Raw genomic sequence first — 16216 nt, 5'->3', positions numbered from 1 at the left:
TCCAAGGCTATAAATCTCTATGGAAGCAGACTGCCACATCTTTCTTCCGTGGAGCTGCTGGTGGTTTTGAACCACCAACATTTTGGTTAGCAGTCCATCACTTTAACCACAGTGCCACCAGGACATTCCATTTCTATAGGACAATGGAAAGAGGGATGGTTGGTACCTACGCATATCATGGTTGTAGTACTGAAGAGGAATCCCGCATTTAGGGAACTTGAGTCTTCTATAGTGGGAACTAAGCCTGCCTGCCTTTTGCCCCAGAGAGAGACATTGCCTTTATTACACAGGACAATAAACAAAGTTCTGTCTTCTAAGACTGTTCACTATACAAGCATCCTTGAGAGAAGAGTTTGGAGCCCAGCGAATCAGTGCCTCTCCACATGAGATGTGTCGGCACATGAGGGACCTTTGGAGAAGTGTCTCCCAGCAACTCTACATTCCAGTTCACAATCCAGCTTGATCTGAAACTGACTTTTAGACTATCTGGAGGAATTGATGAATCGTGCTTCATTTGATGCTCACTCATCACATACTTATTGCATTCTTCCACATCCTAGGCACTGACCACAGTGATAAACAAAGCAGGCAGGGATCCTGCCTTCACAGAACAGACACGAATACAACTGCATTTTATTTTTTTAAAGGAGTTCTTCCTAAATGTTTCTCTTAACGAGGTTTTTCATAAATATTGGTGGCAATTAATTCAATATTCTGCTGTCTCACAAGTATCTGGAACTTTGCATTTATTTCCAAATGAATGCAGACAAACATACTTTAAGAGACATTTAAAGAAGACTAGGGTTGGCATTGACTCCTGAAAACTGAGAAACCTTACAGGGTCGTGTGAATTACTCCAGAGTCACCATCGCCCTGTACTCAGGATCAGATAGCAATTCTTTAAGAGTGGCTTTCAACCTGCCAGTGATGAAGTGAGCCAGACCATGGAGTTTTTTTCTCACATATCAAGGCATTTATAGTTCTTCTGGAGTATGTTCATTTAATTTTTGTACACCTTTTATTTGAGGCGGGGCTCTTCTGTGACAGAAAACTCTTCATTGAGAAGGTAAAATGCCCTCTCTGACGTGGGCCAATTCTTTAGACTGTTTCTCCTTCCTGTTCTGAGGAAAGTTCTAGAATACTCATTCTTCACTGAATACCTACTAGCTAAGGTAATGCAGCCGTGTTTTTCTCACACCATAATTGAAGACTGACCTTTATTGAATTAGCCTCAAGTCAGTTCCAAACTACAAATAACGATTGCTAATGTGGACCGGAGTTAGCCTTAGAGCCAGGCAGACAGAGGCTCATTCCTGAGTTCCCTTACCTAACCTGCCTTCTTTTCAATATTTCTGCTGTTCTTTCACCCTCAGAAAGCCTGTCGTTTCCTGCTAACACAGTGGTCACACTCACGTGACTTGATGGCAGTGGCATATGGGCTCCCAACCAGCAGTGCCAGGTAGATGAGTGCCCAACCTCCAGTCTGAGAGAGCTTGCTAATCAGGTGCAAAATTAGAGATGAAAAAGACCCTGTTAATGGCCCAGTCCCTTCCTAGCCAGCCACAGAGCATTCCTGTAGTGAAGCCTGGATGGGCAGCTCTAATGGCTTCAACAATGCACCTTCCCACATTTTATTTGGAAGATGAGGATGTCTCTTAAATTTTTCTTTCTTCTATGTGGGGTAAGTTTCTGACTAGAATTTCCTTTGGTCAGTGTTATTCCATTTCTTTCTTACTGTTTTGGTTCAACTACAGTAGCTCCATGAAATAGGTATTTTCAAAGAGTCGGTATAAACATACCGATAACATTTAAAGTGCCTTACGTGAGGAAGAGGAGGAGGAGGACATCGTAAAGTGCCTTACACGGACTGAGGAGGACATCATGTTTGGTGAAGCCAAGGGCCAGCGAGGGCATGGGAGACCCTCGGTGGGATGGACAGGCGCCATAGCCACAGTGATAGACCTGAGCATGCTGACAGTCATGAGGATGACACAGGATTGGGCAGTGTTTTCTTTCTGTTGTACATAAGGTCGCCATGAGCCTGAGATGACTAACCACACAATTAATCCAGTCATTATTAAAATGTGCCTCTATTTGGGGCAATATGATGTAGGGGGAGAGAGTACACATGGGCTTTAGAGGTAGACACACTCAGGTTAGAATCATCGATCTAACTTAATTGCGCGACTATATTGTTGTTATCACTATTATTGCTGTGTTCAGTGAGTAAAAAAAAAAAAAAACCCAAACCCATTGCCATCCATCGATTCCCACTCATAGCAACCCTATAGGGCAGGGATTCAAACTGCAGACCTTTCCGTTAGCAGCCACAGCTCTTAACCACCGTACCTTCAGTGTTCAGTGACCACTTACTAAATGCTTCCTGAGTGCCAGGCACTGTAGTAATTTCATTAAATCCTGCCAGCAAATTTATGAAATTGGTACTATCATTTCTATTTTAGAGTTTAAAGTTTAGTAGTTAAGAGTGGAAGCCCCGGGGCCAAATTGCCACCTCAAATGCCAGCAGCCTTGCTTCCTAGCACTGTGGCCACGGGCCTTTCTCGTAACCTCCCGTGTCTAGTTTCTCTATCTATAAAACAGGGGGTGAGGATAATGCCTGCCTCGTAGACTGTTGTGAGGGTTGGTTGAATGTGTCAATACGTAAAAACTGATTAGATCCGTGTCTAGCAGGAGCACGCTTAATCAGTATTGAGAATATACAGGTGAAGTTTGTCCAAGGGCACGTAACTAATAAGTGGCATCCAAAATTTGAACTCCAACGAGTTCTACTCCAAAATTCCATCTACTTTATTAATGATTTGAATACCTTGGCTTGGTAAGGATACTTCTTTTGGGCTTCAGTTTTGCATGCTGATAAAATGGGGATAACAAGATACCTCTTGCATAGTCATTGTGAACATTAAAATGCAATAGCGTAGGTGAAGATACTGTGACAGAGCCTGGCCCACACCTGGGGCTCAGTTAGTGCTAGTGCTCTCCTCTCTCTGTATCTGTATCTATAGAATATCCATATGTATGTCTCTGCTTGCGTAAATATATGTCTATAGTCATGTATTCTGTGTAATTCGTTGCTGTGGAGCCATGGACTTTCTCTTAAGTGCTTCTCATAATACTGGAGCTGCAGAATGCTTGGAAGTGTATTTTTAATGAGTTCGCTCCCATTTAAAAGAACTAGGTTGGCTTACTGGCTAATTAAAACCGGTTTCCTTCCTAATAGAGTTTTATTTTATAGTTTGTATGTTCCAATGGCTGTAAGCACATCTCTTCCAGATTTTTAACGTAGCTCATTGAATGTTTCAATGCTTCCTAAGTATTTTTTTCTTTCACAAATACAGGTTAACCATAATTTCAAATTTATATCACAGAGGGACGAGAAGAGACAGACAGAAACAACCTAGCAGAGGGAAATGCGATGTTATGTTTTTGCTGTCATGCCTACATTTTTTTTTTTTTTGGCGTGTGTGGGAAAGGGTGTGATGTCATCTTGTCTCCACCCCCTGTGAGTAAGCCCACGGCACCACCAAGTGCAGCCGCCCGCCTCTGTCACTGGGAGACAGTGCACTTAAATGCAGCTCCAGGGTTGGGAGACACCCGCCGGCATCACTCCCTGTGCGTGTGAGGTGACAAATGCAACATGCTCTCCAGCCTGGGGTGTCTCCTTCTCTGTGGAAGTATTGCACTAGTCCTGGGAAATGCACAGAAATTGCCAAAAGGCAAGTAGCTCTGATGTTTTATGTTTTACAAATGATGTTTAAGAGATATGAATTTTGAAGTGTTGATATTAAATCTGATCTGCTTTACCATGTAGGGGGGAACAGATTATTCCGCAGAAAGTAATGGTCAAATATGTGAAGGAATCACCTAAAAACGTTTCCTTTTCTCCCCCTCCCCTCTACTCCCCCCCCCATTAATTTACTTTTCAACTGGAGCTTTTTATTGCAGAAATGAAAACCAACTTCTGAATTAAGTTTAGCAGCTATTCACAGTGACTTGAATGAGATCATTTCAAACTACAGTATCTTTCTATTGAATCTTATTATATTGTCGGGTATTACAGTCTGTTAAAAAGAGTTGTTTGGTGTTTTTATTCTCCTACCCAGAAAGGAAACCATTACTAGCTTAAAGCTTAAAAGAAGCTAATTCTGAAAACGTGGGTGTTTGGTATAAGCTGCACACATAACTTGGAGTTTGAGGGGGTTCCAGACACGGAGTACCAAAGCAGGGCTGTGTGCTTTGTCTGTAGACACTTCTCTCCAGTATCTGGAGGAGGGCTTGCTTTGCTGGACAGCACACTCCCACTTGTCTTTGCTAACTTGCTCTCATTTTAGTATTGGTATTTTGTTTACAAATGTCATTGGAAGAAAATGAAAACCTTTAAATTTAGACCCTAAAAACAACCGTTTGAAACCCATCAGCACCAAACAAAAGACTCTTGCTGTCTTTGAACATCAATGCCACATGCACTTTTGTTCCTTTGCAGAGGTCCTTTTCTAAGCTAGTTCTCGGTCTGTAAAGGCTTTTTATGGCCGCAGACTGCTGTAAGCAGTAGGATTATGAAAAACGGGCTGGGTCTTACCATACGGTTAGGATGGAAAATATTGAATGAGGCAATGTGGAGTCAGAAGGAAAGCCTGTCAGCGTCAGAACGTGTGAGAGATTGTTGTTAGATCCTCTCTCTGGATAGTTTGCTCCAGAATTCTCTTGTCCCAAGTGAAAGCTGATCTCTCCTCAGTGTGTAAAGTGAAACTTGAGTTCTGAATATGAAGACTGAAAAGTTTGGATAGCTGATATTTCACATGATGTGAAAAGCAATAAGAAAAATGACTCAGTAAACCTTTTCAACTGTGGTTAAGTAGTTATGCAAAGAAAAATATAAACAAACACTACTAGATCTTTTTCTTCTACCAAGAATTTTGACCCTTGGTCACAGTAAAATTATTTACACAAATCAATTATGAACCATAAGCATTCAGAAATATTTGTCCTTACTGATGAAACACTTGACAAGGACATACCATTTACGAGGAGTCGGGGTTTTCTCAGACTCAGTACCTACAGATGGTTTTATTTTACTTTGTATTCACTGCGATGGGATGATAGCCATAGTTTTGTTTCTGCAAACTTCTGCAAATTCCAAGTGCTTTAATTATCATGTTGCAATCCCTGGATAAAATCTCTTGACACAATTTTCCTTTATTTGCAATGGTAGAAAAAAAGTCATAGTTGTCAATAAGGGCAAAACTTTTTTCTAGTTCTTTGTGCTTTCATCTGCGGTATTTTCATCCAGGTTTCTATTGTAAAATTTTAGATACCCATAATTTCAGTAATTTGAAAAACTGTCAAATTATAATAGATATGAAATGAATGACAAGTCCTCTTGTTTCTAATAATATGCTTTTTTCTTTATTATGAAAGCTACTGAGGAACTTTCTTTTAGCTGAAGTGGCCTTTCTAAAACTGAATTCTGGGAATAGGTGTACTGTCCTCGAAAGTGTATGTTTGTGTTGGGTGGGGAGGAGGACATATCTGTTTCCACCTATAACTTCTGAACCATTTCAAGCTTTTGGGGAGTCACAATAGGTATTAGCATTTTACAGGTTCTGAAAATTTCTCAGTGAAGAGCCCTGTCCAACTTTTTTTTTAACCCATTGTTTCTCAAACTCTTGTGGCCAAGAATCCTTTTTCTAGTAGAGCAGCTATGATAACCCAGCAGTGGCTTGTCTTTCATAGGGCACATTTGGAGAAATGCTGAGTGCAATACGAAAAAAAGGATAAAAGGTTTTTCTCTTTTCAGTCCTCCCTACTTTCTCATTACTTGAATAATATTTGTGACTTGAGAAGAGGGTAGAATGTAGGTGGTAGAAAGGACATTAGTGATCATCTAGTCTAATGGCTTCCAGACTTTTGGATTTATAGATAAGTAAAAAAGTTGGGTTTTTTTTTATTAATTAATTTTTTATCAGGGTTTCAGTATACAGGGCATACTTGAATTTTGCCATGTAAGAATGTGGAAAGGTGGGGGGAAAAATCATTCATAGAAGCAAGCCCTTTTAACAGATTTATTTAAAAAAAATGAATTTAATTACACGAATAAGCCCATTGTCCTGATTTTTCTCATTTCACCACAGACTCATGAAAACTTCATCGCAGACCACTATTTCAGAACCATTGGCCTAGTTTAACCATTTATTTTACAAGCGAAGACACAATGGGGCAGGGGAACTTAAATGACTTTCTCAGGCCAGGAATGGATCCTGAGCCTCTGACCAGAATCTGTGTTCACCCATCCCCTCACCTGGACATGCAGACTCCCCTGAACCTTATGAATCCCGCGGTTTACATGTGAACACTACCCTTCCCTTTAACAAAATTGTTTCTTGCAAAGCTTTTGAATACATTACCTTAATTTTCACATTTTCCCAAGAATGCATCCTCATTATAGAGGTGACGAAAGTAGGCTGTAAAGTAACAAATAATCATCACCTTCGTTGCCATCATCCTCTCAGTCATGTATAAGGATCACTTGTTACATGTCTTATGCCTATTTGCATACCTAATCATATGCCTTGTCACACAAAATAAGATATTGGAAGTTTCTTGCTTGCTGTTCCAGAGCTTGGAGTATGAGTTGTTGTGAGGTGCCGCTAAGTCAGTTTCGACTAGTGACCTCACGTGACAGAGTAGAACTGCCCCATGGGGTTTTCTTGGCTGTGATCTTTTTTTCTTTTCTTTACTGTGCTTTAGATGAAGGTAAACAGGAACAAATTAGTTTCTCATTAAAAAATTAATACACATATTGTTTTGTGACACTGGTTGCCAACCCCATGATATGTCAACACTCTCTCCACCTTGGTTTCCTCATCATCAGCTTTCCTGTCCCTTCCTGCCTTCTTGTCCTTGCCTCTGGGTTGATGTGCCCAGTTAGTCTCCTTTTGTTTTATGGGCCTGTCTAATATTTGGCTAATGGGTGAACCTCAGGAGTGACTTTAGTACTGAGTTAAAAGAGTATCTGGAGCACACTCTCGGGGTTTCTCCAGTTTCTCTCAGACCAACATGTCTAGTCTTTTTTTGTGAGTTAGAATTTTTTCTACATTTTTCTCCAGCTCTGTCTGGGACCCTCTATTGTGATCCCCCTCAGAGCAGTCAGTGGTGGTAGCTGGACACCACCTAGTTGTGCTTGACTCAGTCTGGTGGAGGCTGTGGTAGTTGTGGCCCATTACTTCTTTGAACTAATATTTCCCTTGTGTCTTTGATTTCCTTCCTTCTCCCTTGTTCCAGATGGGGTGGGGCCGGTGGAATATCTTAGATGGTCGTTCACAAGGTTTTAAGGTCCCAGACACTACTCACCAAAGTGGGATGTAGAACATTTTCTTTATAAACTATGTTATGCCAATTGAGCTAGATGTCCCCCAAGACAATGGTCCCCAGCCCTCAGGCTGGTAATTCAGTCCCTCAGGGAGTTTGAATGTGTCAATGAAGCTTTCATGACCTTGCCTTGCTCAAGTTTTGCTGGCTTCCACAGTATTGTGTACTGTCTTACCCTGCACAGAAGTTCCCACTTATCTATTGTCTATTTAGTGTTTTTCCCTCCCTAACCCTCCCCTCAAAGATTGTTTCTTTTTGTGTGTAAATCTTTTTATGAGTTTGTATAATTGTGGTCTCATATAGTATTTGACCTTTTGCAATTAACTTATTTCACTGAGCATAATGCCCTCCAGATTCATCCATGTTGTGAGATGCCTTACAGATTCTTCACTGTTCTTTATTGTTGCGTAGTATTTCATTGTGTGTATGTGCCATGGTTTATCTGTGTGTCTGCTGATGGGCACTTAAGTTGTTTCCAACTTTTTGCTATTGTGAATAATGCTGCAAGGAATGTGGGTGTGCATATGTCTATTCGTGTGACAGCTCTTATTGCTCTAGGGTATATTCCTAGGAGTGGGACTGCTGGATCATACAGTATTTCTATTTCTAGCTTTTTAAGGAAGCACCATATCATTTTCCAAAATGGTTGTACCATTTTGCATTCCCACCAGCAGTGTGTATGAGTTCCAATCTCCCTGCAGCCTCTCCAACATTTGTTATTTTCTGTTTTTTTTGATTCGTGCCAGTAAAGTTGGGGTGAGATGGTATCTCATTTTAGTTTTGATTTGCATTTCTCTAATGGCCAGTGATTGCAAGCATTTCTTCATGGGTCTGTTATTGGCTGTAATCTTTATGGGAGCAGATCAACAAGTCTTTTTACTGTGGAGCTTCTGGGTGGGTTCGAATTACCACCCTTCAGGTTAGCAGCTGAGCATTTAACCATGGTGCCACTAGGGCTCCTAGAATATAAGTTAGAGACAATTATTAATAGAGCTCTTCTCAGCTCACACTTAATGTTGGTGTTCTTCGGCAAGTAATTTACCTTTGCCAAGCCTCAGTTTTCCCATCTGTAAAGTAGGAGTAATGATAATTATCTTTTTTATTGCTAGGATTAAAAGAGATAGGAGATGTAGAACTTTTAGTACAGGGTCTAATACAAAACAGGTATTCAATAAACACTTATTGGGTCACAGAAAAGTAAGTTAACGTTGAAAAAATATGCACACTAAATAACATATGATCTTGTACCCAAACTGTAAGGCAAATCTCTTGATGGGCAGCATGTTGGGGGGTGGGATGTTGTTGATGGAAAGGTGGAGTACAGGAGTTCAGGCTTATGCTACATGAGAAAGAGGGAAGGCCTTTGCTGCAGTCTAGCCTGACCATTTTCTGCCCACAAGGCCAATCATTGTTCTTTTCTATGGGAAGCTGCACCTTTGTTTTTGGCTTAGCTTTTCCTGAGATGGGTAAGGTCTCATGGTGCCTGGGTGTGAGATCCTCTTCAGCTTGTTTTTTGGGAGGGGAGCTAGACCATGATACCCAGACGCTGGAGAAGTCCCACATTGTTTTACTCTTGTTAAAGGCTTGGTGACCCAGCTACCTCTCGGAATCTTTTTCTTGGCACCACAGAACTTTTATTTTTCTTTTTAAAATTTCCTGGCTTAAAAGCTAAAATAAAAACCACAGAGAACAATATATAGTGAAAGGAGCCAACAAAACTTATAATAGGACACCAGCAGTTTGAAGCCTGCCTCTTTGCAGAAGTTCGTGTGTGAGTAGATTATAATCTGCCAGAACGAGAAGCCTACTATTTTAGGCAAGTCTGTCATGCCTTCTGAGGCACCTGTGAGGAAAACCACAGAGGAACATCCCAGATATAATTAGATGGCCAGAGAGCATGCGGATCTTGGGTGTGACTCTTGGCATATGGCAGAGGCAAGAGGCAGCTGGCTCCTTTCTTGGATTCTTACCTGACAGAAATTCTGACTTGGGGCCAAGAAAATAATAATAACTATCATAGCTATCAATACCTGTTATCATTAATATTATTATCGAGATAATATTCTTTGAGTTGAAGCTTCACGTGGTATTTTGGGACTAATTTTTTACGTGGAAAACCGAATTCTCAAAGTGCCCATCTAAAGCAGGTATCTTTTTTCCCCTTTTTTACAGAGCAGAAAATTGCACCTCAGAGTTTAAGTATTTTGCCCAAAGTCACACGCAAGTGGCAAGAGTCCATACCTTTAGTTTCTCTGCAATATCACTTTCCTCCTGTATGTACAGAGAAGTTAATTTGTTCAATTAATGTATTATATTCCACGTACTTGGAAAGCACTTAGAATGAGAAGACAAGGCTTGGCACCTGTCTACAGGGGGTCGACCAGTTAACAGAGGAGACAAAGGAGAAAAAGGGATAATTACATAGGGAGAGAACATCCTCCAATTTGGATTAGGAACAAAGAGATTTGAGAGCAGCCAGCAGGGCCCAATCCAGACTGAAGGGTAAAGACTTAAGAGAAGATAAGACACCCAAGCCTGAAGGACAAGTATGAGTAGGGGCAAGAAGGAGGGAGACAGAGAGGTAAGGGGCCTTCCCTACAGAGGTAGGTGTGGAGCAAGAGCCCAAGCAACTCCCACGGCCAGAGCTCAGCTGGTGATAAAGTGCTGAGAGGGGAAGCCGAGATTGGGAAATCCACATAGGATGCAACTATGCCTGCCTTGTCTCTATCTGCCCTGACTCCACAGGATTGACTACAAAGAGGAAATCGAATGTTGACTTTGGAGAGGAGAGGACTCCGACATCTTGCTCTGTAAACGTTTCTAGCCATTCACCTGGAACCTGGCTCTCACTTGCCATGGAGCCCTACCTTCCTCATTTGGAAGTGGCCCAGTCCATTTATCCATAGGGTGGGTGATGCTTGTAAGGGGATGGGATCTCTTCCATCTTAGGGAAGGGAAGTTGGGGTGGGTGGGGGTGTGGGTAGTAGTGGGGAGTGCAAAAGGAAGCCTAGCGGGTGGAGTTCTGAGTTTATCTGCATAACACATGTTGGTGGAATTCTATTAAAGGGGACATCGGGAAAAAAAATGCTTCAGCTGCTAAAAGGAAATAAAGTTTGAGGCCACAGGATAAATATTTTAGCATCCTTTATAGCTATAATGTGTCTTGGCAATTTTGATTTTATTGAGTACCTACTAGGTAAAACTGAATGAGATTCATTTATAACCTTATGTTTGGAATGTAATTATGCTGAGCAAAATGTTAGTCACAAAAGAACAAATATACAAGATGAACATAATCAACATCACTGAATTATACATGAAAAATTGTTGAATTGACAAATGCTTTGTTATATGTAATTTTACCACAATAAAAAAGAATGTAAAAATTCATCAAGTATTATTTGTTTTGATGCTAAGACTATCATGAGTAGAACTTGAGGTATAATAATAAAGTTACTTAAAAAAAAAAGTTACTTAGATGCTATTATACATTCACTAATTAAATTTAGTTTTATGGACTACTACATTGGGCCACGACTAAACATTAAGGAATTTTACTATTTCTTTTTTGTTGTTGTTGTTTTTTGGCCAGTTAATGGTGCACAGGGAAACACTTAAGAATAGAAGAATGCATCAATGCTGTAGTATAGAAAAGACAGATTAAATGATTTATAGGTTAATGTGAGTAGGCAGGAGGTTTGTCTAAGGCAAAAGTGAGGTATCTAATGAAGGGAGAGCCAACAGGAGATATGACCAGCCATTCTACCTGGGTCACCAACCTTAGAGAAATTTCTCATCTGCCTCTTTCCTCATAATTTATAAAAGTGGGTATAAAAGAAAGAGAAATTATTGAAAGTAAATAGATGAACTTAAAAAAGTACTCTGGAGAATAAATGTAAAATAAATAAATAGAACAATCTAATGTAAATGATTACTAGAAAAATAAAATAAAATGTTATAATGACCCGAAAAAGTAAATATAAATAATATCAGCTAAAGAAGGAATTTGCTAACAATAAAATATGAAAACAATGGCTTAAACAGAGAAAATACTGAAGTTGTCAAGGATTTCAGGCATTTCTCAATCTGAAATAACTGAAGAAAAAAATCACAACTATAGTTACAATATCAAAGGATTCCATGGGCAAAATGTTGAACAATGCAGGGAGCATCAAAATCAGATGGAAGGAATACACAGAGTCACTGTACCAAAAAGAGCTGGTCTACGTTCAGTCATTTTCCAGAGGTAGCATGTGATCAAGAACCGATGGTATTGAAGGAAGAAGTCCAAGCTGCACTGAAGGCATTGGCCAAAAACAAGGCTCCAGGAATTGACGGAATGCCAATTGAGATGTTTCACCAAAAGGATGCAACACTAGAAGCATTCACTTGTCTATGCCAAGAAATCTGGAAGACAGCTACCTGGTCAACTGACTGCAAGAGATCCATATTTGTGCCCATTCCAAAGAAAGGCGATCCAACAGAATATAGAAATTAGTGAACAGTATCAATAATATCACACAAGTAAAATTTTGCTAAAGATACTTAAAGAAGGATTGCAGTGGTACTTTGACAGGGAACCACCAAAAATTCAAGCCAGATTCAGAAGAGGATGGGAACAAAGGATATCATTGCTGATGTCAGATGGATCTTGGCTGAAAGCAGAGAACATCAGAAAGATGTTTACCTGTGTTTCATTGACTATGCAAAGGCATTTGACTGTGTGGATCATAACAAATTATGGATAACATTGAGAAGGGTGAGAATTCCAGAGCACTTAGTTTTGCTCATGAGGAACCTGTACGTAGACTAAGAGGCAGACCTTGGGACAGAATAAGGGGACGCTGCGTGGTTTAAAATCAAGAAAAGTGTGAGTGAGGGTTGTATCCTTTCACCATACTTATTCAATGTATATGCTGAGCAAATAATCTGAGAAGCTGGACTATATGAAGAAGAACGGGGCATCAGGATTAACAACCTCTGATATGCAGATAATACACTTTGCTTGCTCAAAGTGAAGAGGACTTGAAGCACTACTGATAAAGATCAAAGACCACAGCCTTCAGCATGGGTTATGCCTCAACGTAAAGAAAGCAAAATCTCTCACCACCGGACCAGTAAACAAAATCATGAGGAACAGAGGAAAGATGGAAGTGTCAAGGATTTCATTTTACTTGGATCCACGATCGACACCCATGGAAGCAGCAGTCAAGAAATCAAAAACGTATTGCAGTGGGCAAATTGGCTTCAAAAGACCTCTTCAAAGTGTTAAAAAAAGAAAAGATATCACTTTGAGGATTAAGATGCGCCTGACCCTGAACCAAAAAAACAAAACAAAACCCCTTGCCACCGAGTCGATTCTGACTCATAGCAACTCTATAGGACAGAGTAAAACTACCCCATACAGTTTCCAAGGAGCACCTGGTGGGCTCAAACTGCCGACCTTTTCAGTTGCCTCAGATGCATGCAAAAGCTGGACAATGAATAAGGAAGACAGAAGAAAAGTTGATGCATTTGAATTATGGTATTGGCAAAGAATATTGAATATACCATGGACTGCCAGAAGAATGGAGCCCTGGTGGTGCACTGATTAAGCATTCAGCTGATAACCAAAACATTGGCAGTTCAAATCCACCAGCTGCTCCTTGAAAACACTATGGGGCAGTTCCACACTGTCTTATAGGGTCACTATGAGTTGGAATCAACTCAGTGGCAATGGTTTTGGTTTGGTTGGGCTAGAAGAATGAACAGTTCTGTCTTGGAAGAAGTACAACCACAATGCTCCTTAGAAGCAAGGACAGAGAGACTTCATCTCACGCACTTTGGACATGTTACCAGCAGGGACTAGTCCCTGGAGAAGGACATCATGCTTGGCCAAGTAGATGGTCAGCAAAAAAGAGGAAGACCCTCAGTGAGATGGACTGACATAGTGGCTGCAACAATGGACTCAACATAACAACCATTGTGAGGATGATGAAGGACTGAGCAGTATTTCACTCTGTCATTTATAGGGTCACCATGAGTTGGAACCAAGTCAACTGCACCTAACAACAACAACAAAGTGATCAATCACTAGAAAAGTAAAACTAAAAAAAAATTGGTTACGATGACCCAAAAAAGTAAGTATAAGTAGTACCACCTAAAGGAGGAACTTGCTGAAGATAAGATATAAAACCAATGGCTTAACTACATACCTTAAATACGTACGTTCCATTAAAATAACATTTAAAAATACAGCAATAACAAAGATATCACTATGTATCAGGCACAGTGTTGAATGTTAACTGCTTAGATAAATCACCTCATTTTATCCTCACACGTATGAAACATGTACTGAAACTATCCTCCTTTTACAGATGAAGAACTAAACTCGAACAGTGTGTTAGTTACCTATTGCTGCATAGCAATTTACCACAAACTCAGCAGCTTAAAACACCACACATTTATTATCTCACAGCAGTTTCAGTGAGTCAGCAGTCTGGGTCTGGCTTAGCTGTGACCTCAGCTTCAAGGTCTCCCACAAGACTGCAATTAACGTGTTGGCCAGGGCTGAGGTCTTGTCTGAAGACTTGATTGGAGAAGGATATCCATCAAAACTCATGTGGTAGTTGGCAGAATTTAGTTCCTTGAGGGTCATTGGACTGAGAACATCATTTGCTCACCAGTGTTGACTGGGGATCACCTCAGCTCTTGGCCATATAAGCCTTTCTAGTATGGCCACTTTATCAAAGTACATAAGCCCAAAAGAGTCTTCAGGCAAGATGCAAATCACAGTCTTCTGTAGCCTAAGTATAGAAGTGATAGCCCAAAACCTTTGCTGTACTTTATGGTTAGAAGCAAGTTGCAGGTCCTGCTCACAGTCAAGGGAGGGAATTACACAAGGGGATGCAAGCAGGGATCATTACCAGCTACCTTAGCCTAAAACGAAATGGTTAATGGCTGCTTGAAGTCACACAGCTTAGTAAGTGACAACAGTGGAACTGTAGACACAGGAGGTCTAACCTCAGAGAATATACCAGTTTGAGCATTAGCACTCTCCCACTGCTTACAGAATTCTCCCTTTAGCTGCACATGCCCAGTAGGCAACTTCTAGTTTGTCTCCTTCCGTGGTTGGAGTTGATTCTAGGAAATCCCTGAGAGCTGAGATATCCTGAGAATACAAGATGCAATGTAAGTATTCAGCACCCAGTGTGCACTTCATTTTCTGTAGGCAAGAGGACAGTCAACACCTAGATTCATTTGTCGATTTCCTCTGTGGTCCATCAAGTGTGAAAATCTACCATGTGGAGGAACGCGCAAAGCAAATCTCCCCCAAATAGAAATGCTTTCATTGTAAGACTCAGATACCACCATCCTTCAAAAGAAAAGAGAAAGCACTGGAAAAAATACTCAAGTTGATGATATGGTCCCCATAAAAATGTGCTCCTGAAACATCAATGAGTGACTTTTCAGAATAGCTGGATATGATGCTCAAGGTTGAATTAAATTCCTGTTTGGAGGAAGAAAGTACACTTTTAGCAGTGGGTCTGATGGACATAATTGGAATGGCTGTTGAACTTTCTTTTCTCGGATCCTTTTTGGTGTTGATGAAACAACCCTTTCCCATGCACTCTCAGGAATTAAAACATGGTATTAGGTTGTACACAGAAAATGCTCTGAACATGATACCTAGAACCTCCTAGAATTTTTAATACTAGAGGGGGCTTCTGTAGCCCACATTCTCTTTTGCTGGGATAGTACCAAAGGCCCAAGGATACATTGTATGAGGAGTTGGTTTTAAAGTCTCAGGCTACTTTGGAAAAGTTCTGGGGATAGAAAGACTGAATCAGGACTTACTCTGTGACTCTGAATGTTAATTTGGTTTCCCTTCCAAAAACTTTCTACAATAAGGCTTTTTATAGAGTGATATAGGTTTCTGTGATCTATCAAAGGCCTGACTTGTAAGCCCAGCGATGTTGATAGAAATTCAGGAGCTTTAGAGCTAGTCTAGAGCCCTGGTGGTGCAGTGGTTAAGAGCTCGGCTGCTAACCAAAAAGCCTGCAGTTCGAATCCCCCAGCCACTCCTTGGGAACACTATGGGGCAGTTCTACTCTGTCCTGTAGGGTCGCTATGAATCAGAACCAACTTGATGGCAATGGGTTATGAGTATAAACACTATAACATTTATCCCAATGGTTTTAATTCTGGCTGTATATTAGAATAACCTAAAGGTTAAAAATATGTGTATTAGTACTGCTCTGCCTCTCCATTCAATTATGATTTAGTTGGTCTGGGGTGGGATATTTTTTGAAATTCTTCAGATGATTCTTATATGGCCAGGGTTGAAAATTTGCGTGCTTAAGTGCTTGATAAATCTTTCCAGATGAAAAAAAAAGTGGGGGATAAAATATAAAAGGCAGAAGTAAATTCCTTTGCTATTTAAATATTAATGTATGTCAATTTAAAGGTGATTTTTACGTTCTTGTTGCATCATTCCAGGGTTTTAAAGCATTATTGGGAAAATTACAATTTCTTACCTTTTTTTTTTTCCCCTAGGGTATACAAAATAAGGAAATGTTTAAAGTTGAGATTTAACTTTTTTTTTTTTTTTTTGGTGACAGAACATAGCACTACTCATTACTTTTACAAAATCTCGGAAGCCAAATCTGAGAAGCTATGGTGGATTGCATTGTTGAAGACTGGGTTACATTTATTCATTCTGTCATTCATTTGACATATTTTAAAAATTCATCATATTAGGATTACAAAGATGAGTAAGACATTTCCTGCCTCCAAGGAGTTTGAAATCCATGCTATCTAAAGCTACTTGGCCGCACATAAGTCATTTTCT

The 16216-nt window shown here is 40.2% G+C and overlaps 1 protein-coding gene across 18 annotated transcripts in view; it reads left to right on the top strand.

Annotated features, from left to right (window-relative positions):
- The first annotated feature begins 3548 nt into the window (after nucleotides 1-3548).
- ABI3BP (ABI family member 3 binding protein) overlaps nucleotides 3549-16216 on the top strand; it is a 301406-nt gene continuing 288738 nt past the window's right edge. For all 18 annotated transcript variants that reach the window (XM_049858519.1, XM_049858510.1, XM_049858515.1 and 15 more), the window contains exon 1: nucleotides 3549-3734. In XM_049858519.1, the coding sequence (XP_049714476.1) occupies nucleotides 3656-3734 (79 nt within the window). In that variant the 5' untranslated portion in view covers nucleotides 3549-3655. The remainder of the gene's footprint in view (nucleotides 3735-16216) is intronic.

This window comes from Elephas maximus, chromosome 18 (genome assembly GCF_024166365.1).
Source record: "Elephas maximus indicus isolate mEleMax1 chromosome 18, mEleMax1 primary haplotype, whole genome shotgun sequence".
In the NCBI taxonomy this organism is placed as follows: Eukaryota; Metazoa; Chordata; class Mammalia; order Proboscidea; family Elephantidae; genus Elephas; species Elephas maximus.
The sequence above is the reverse complement of the archived record's forward strand: the minus strand, read 5'-3'. Positions and strand labels throughout refer to the sequence as shown.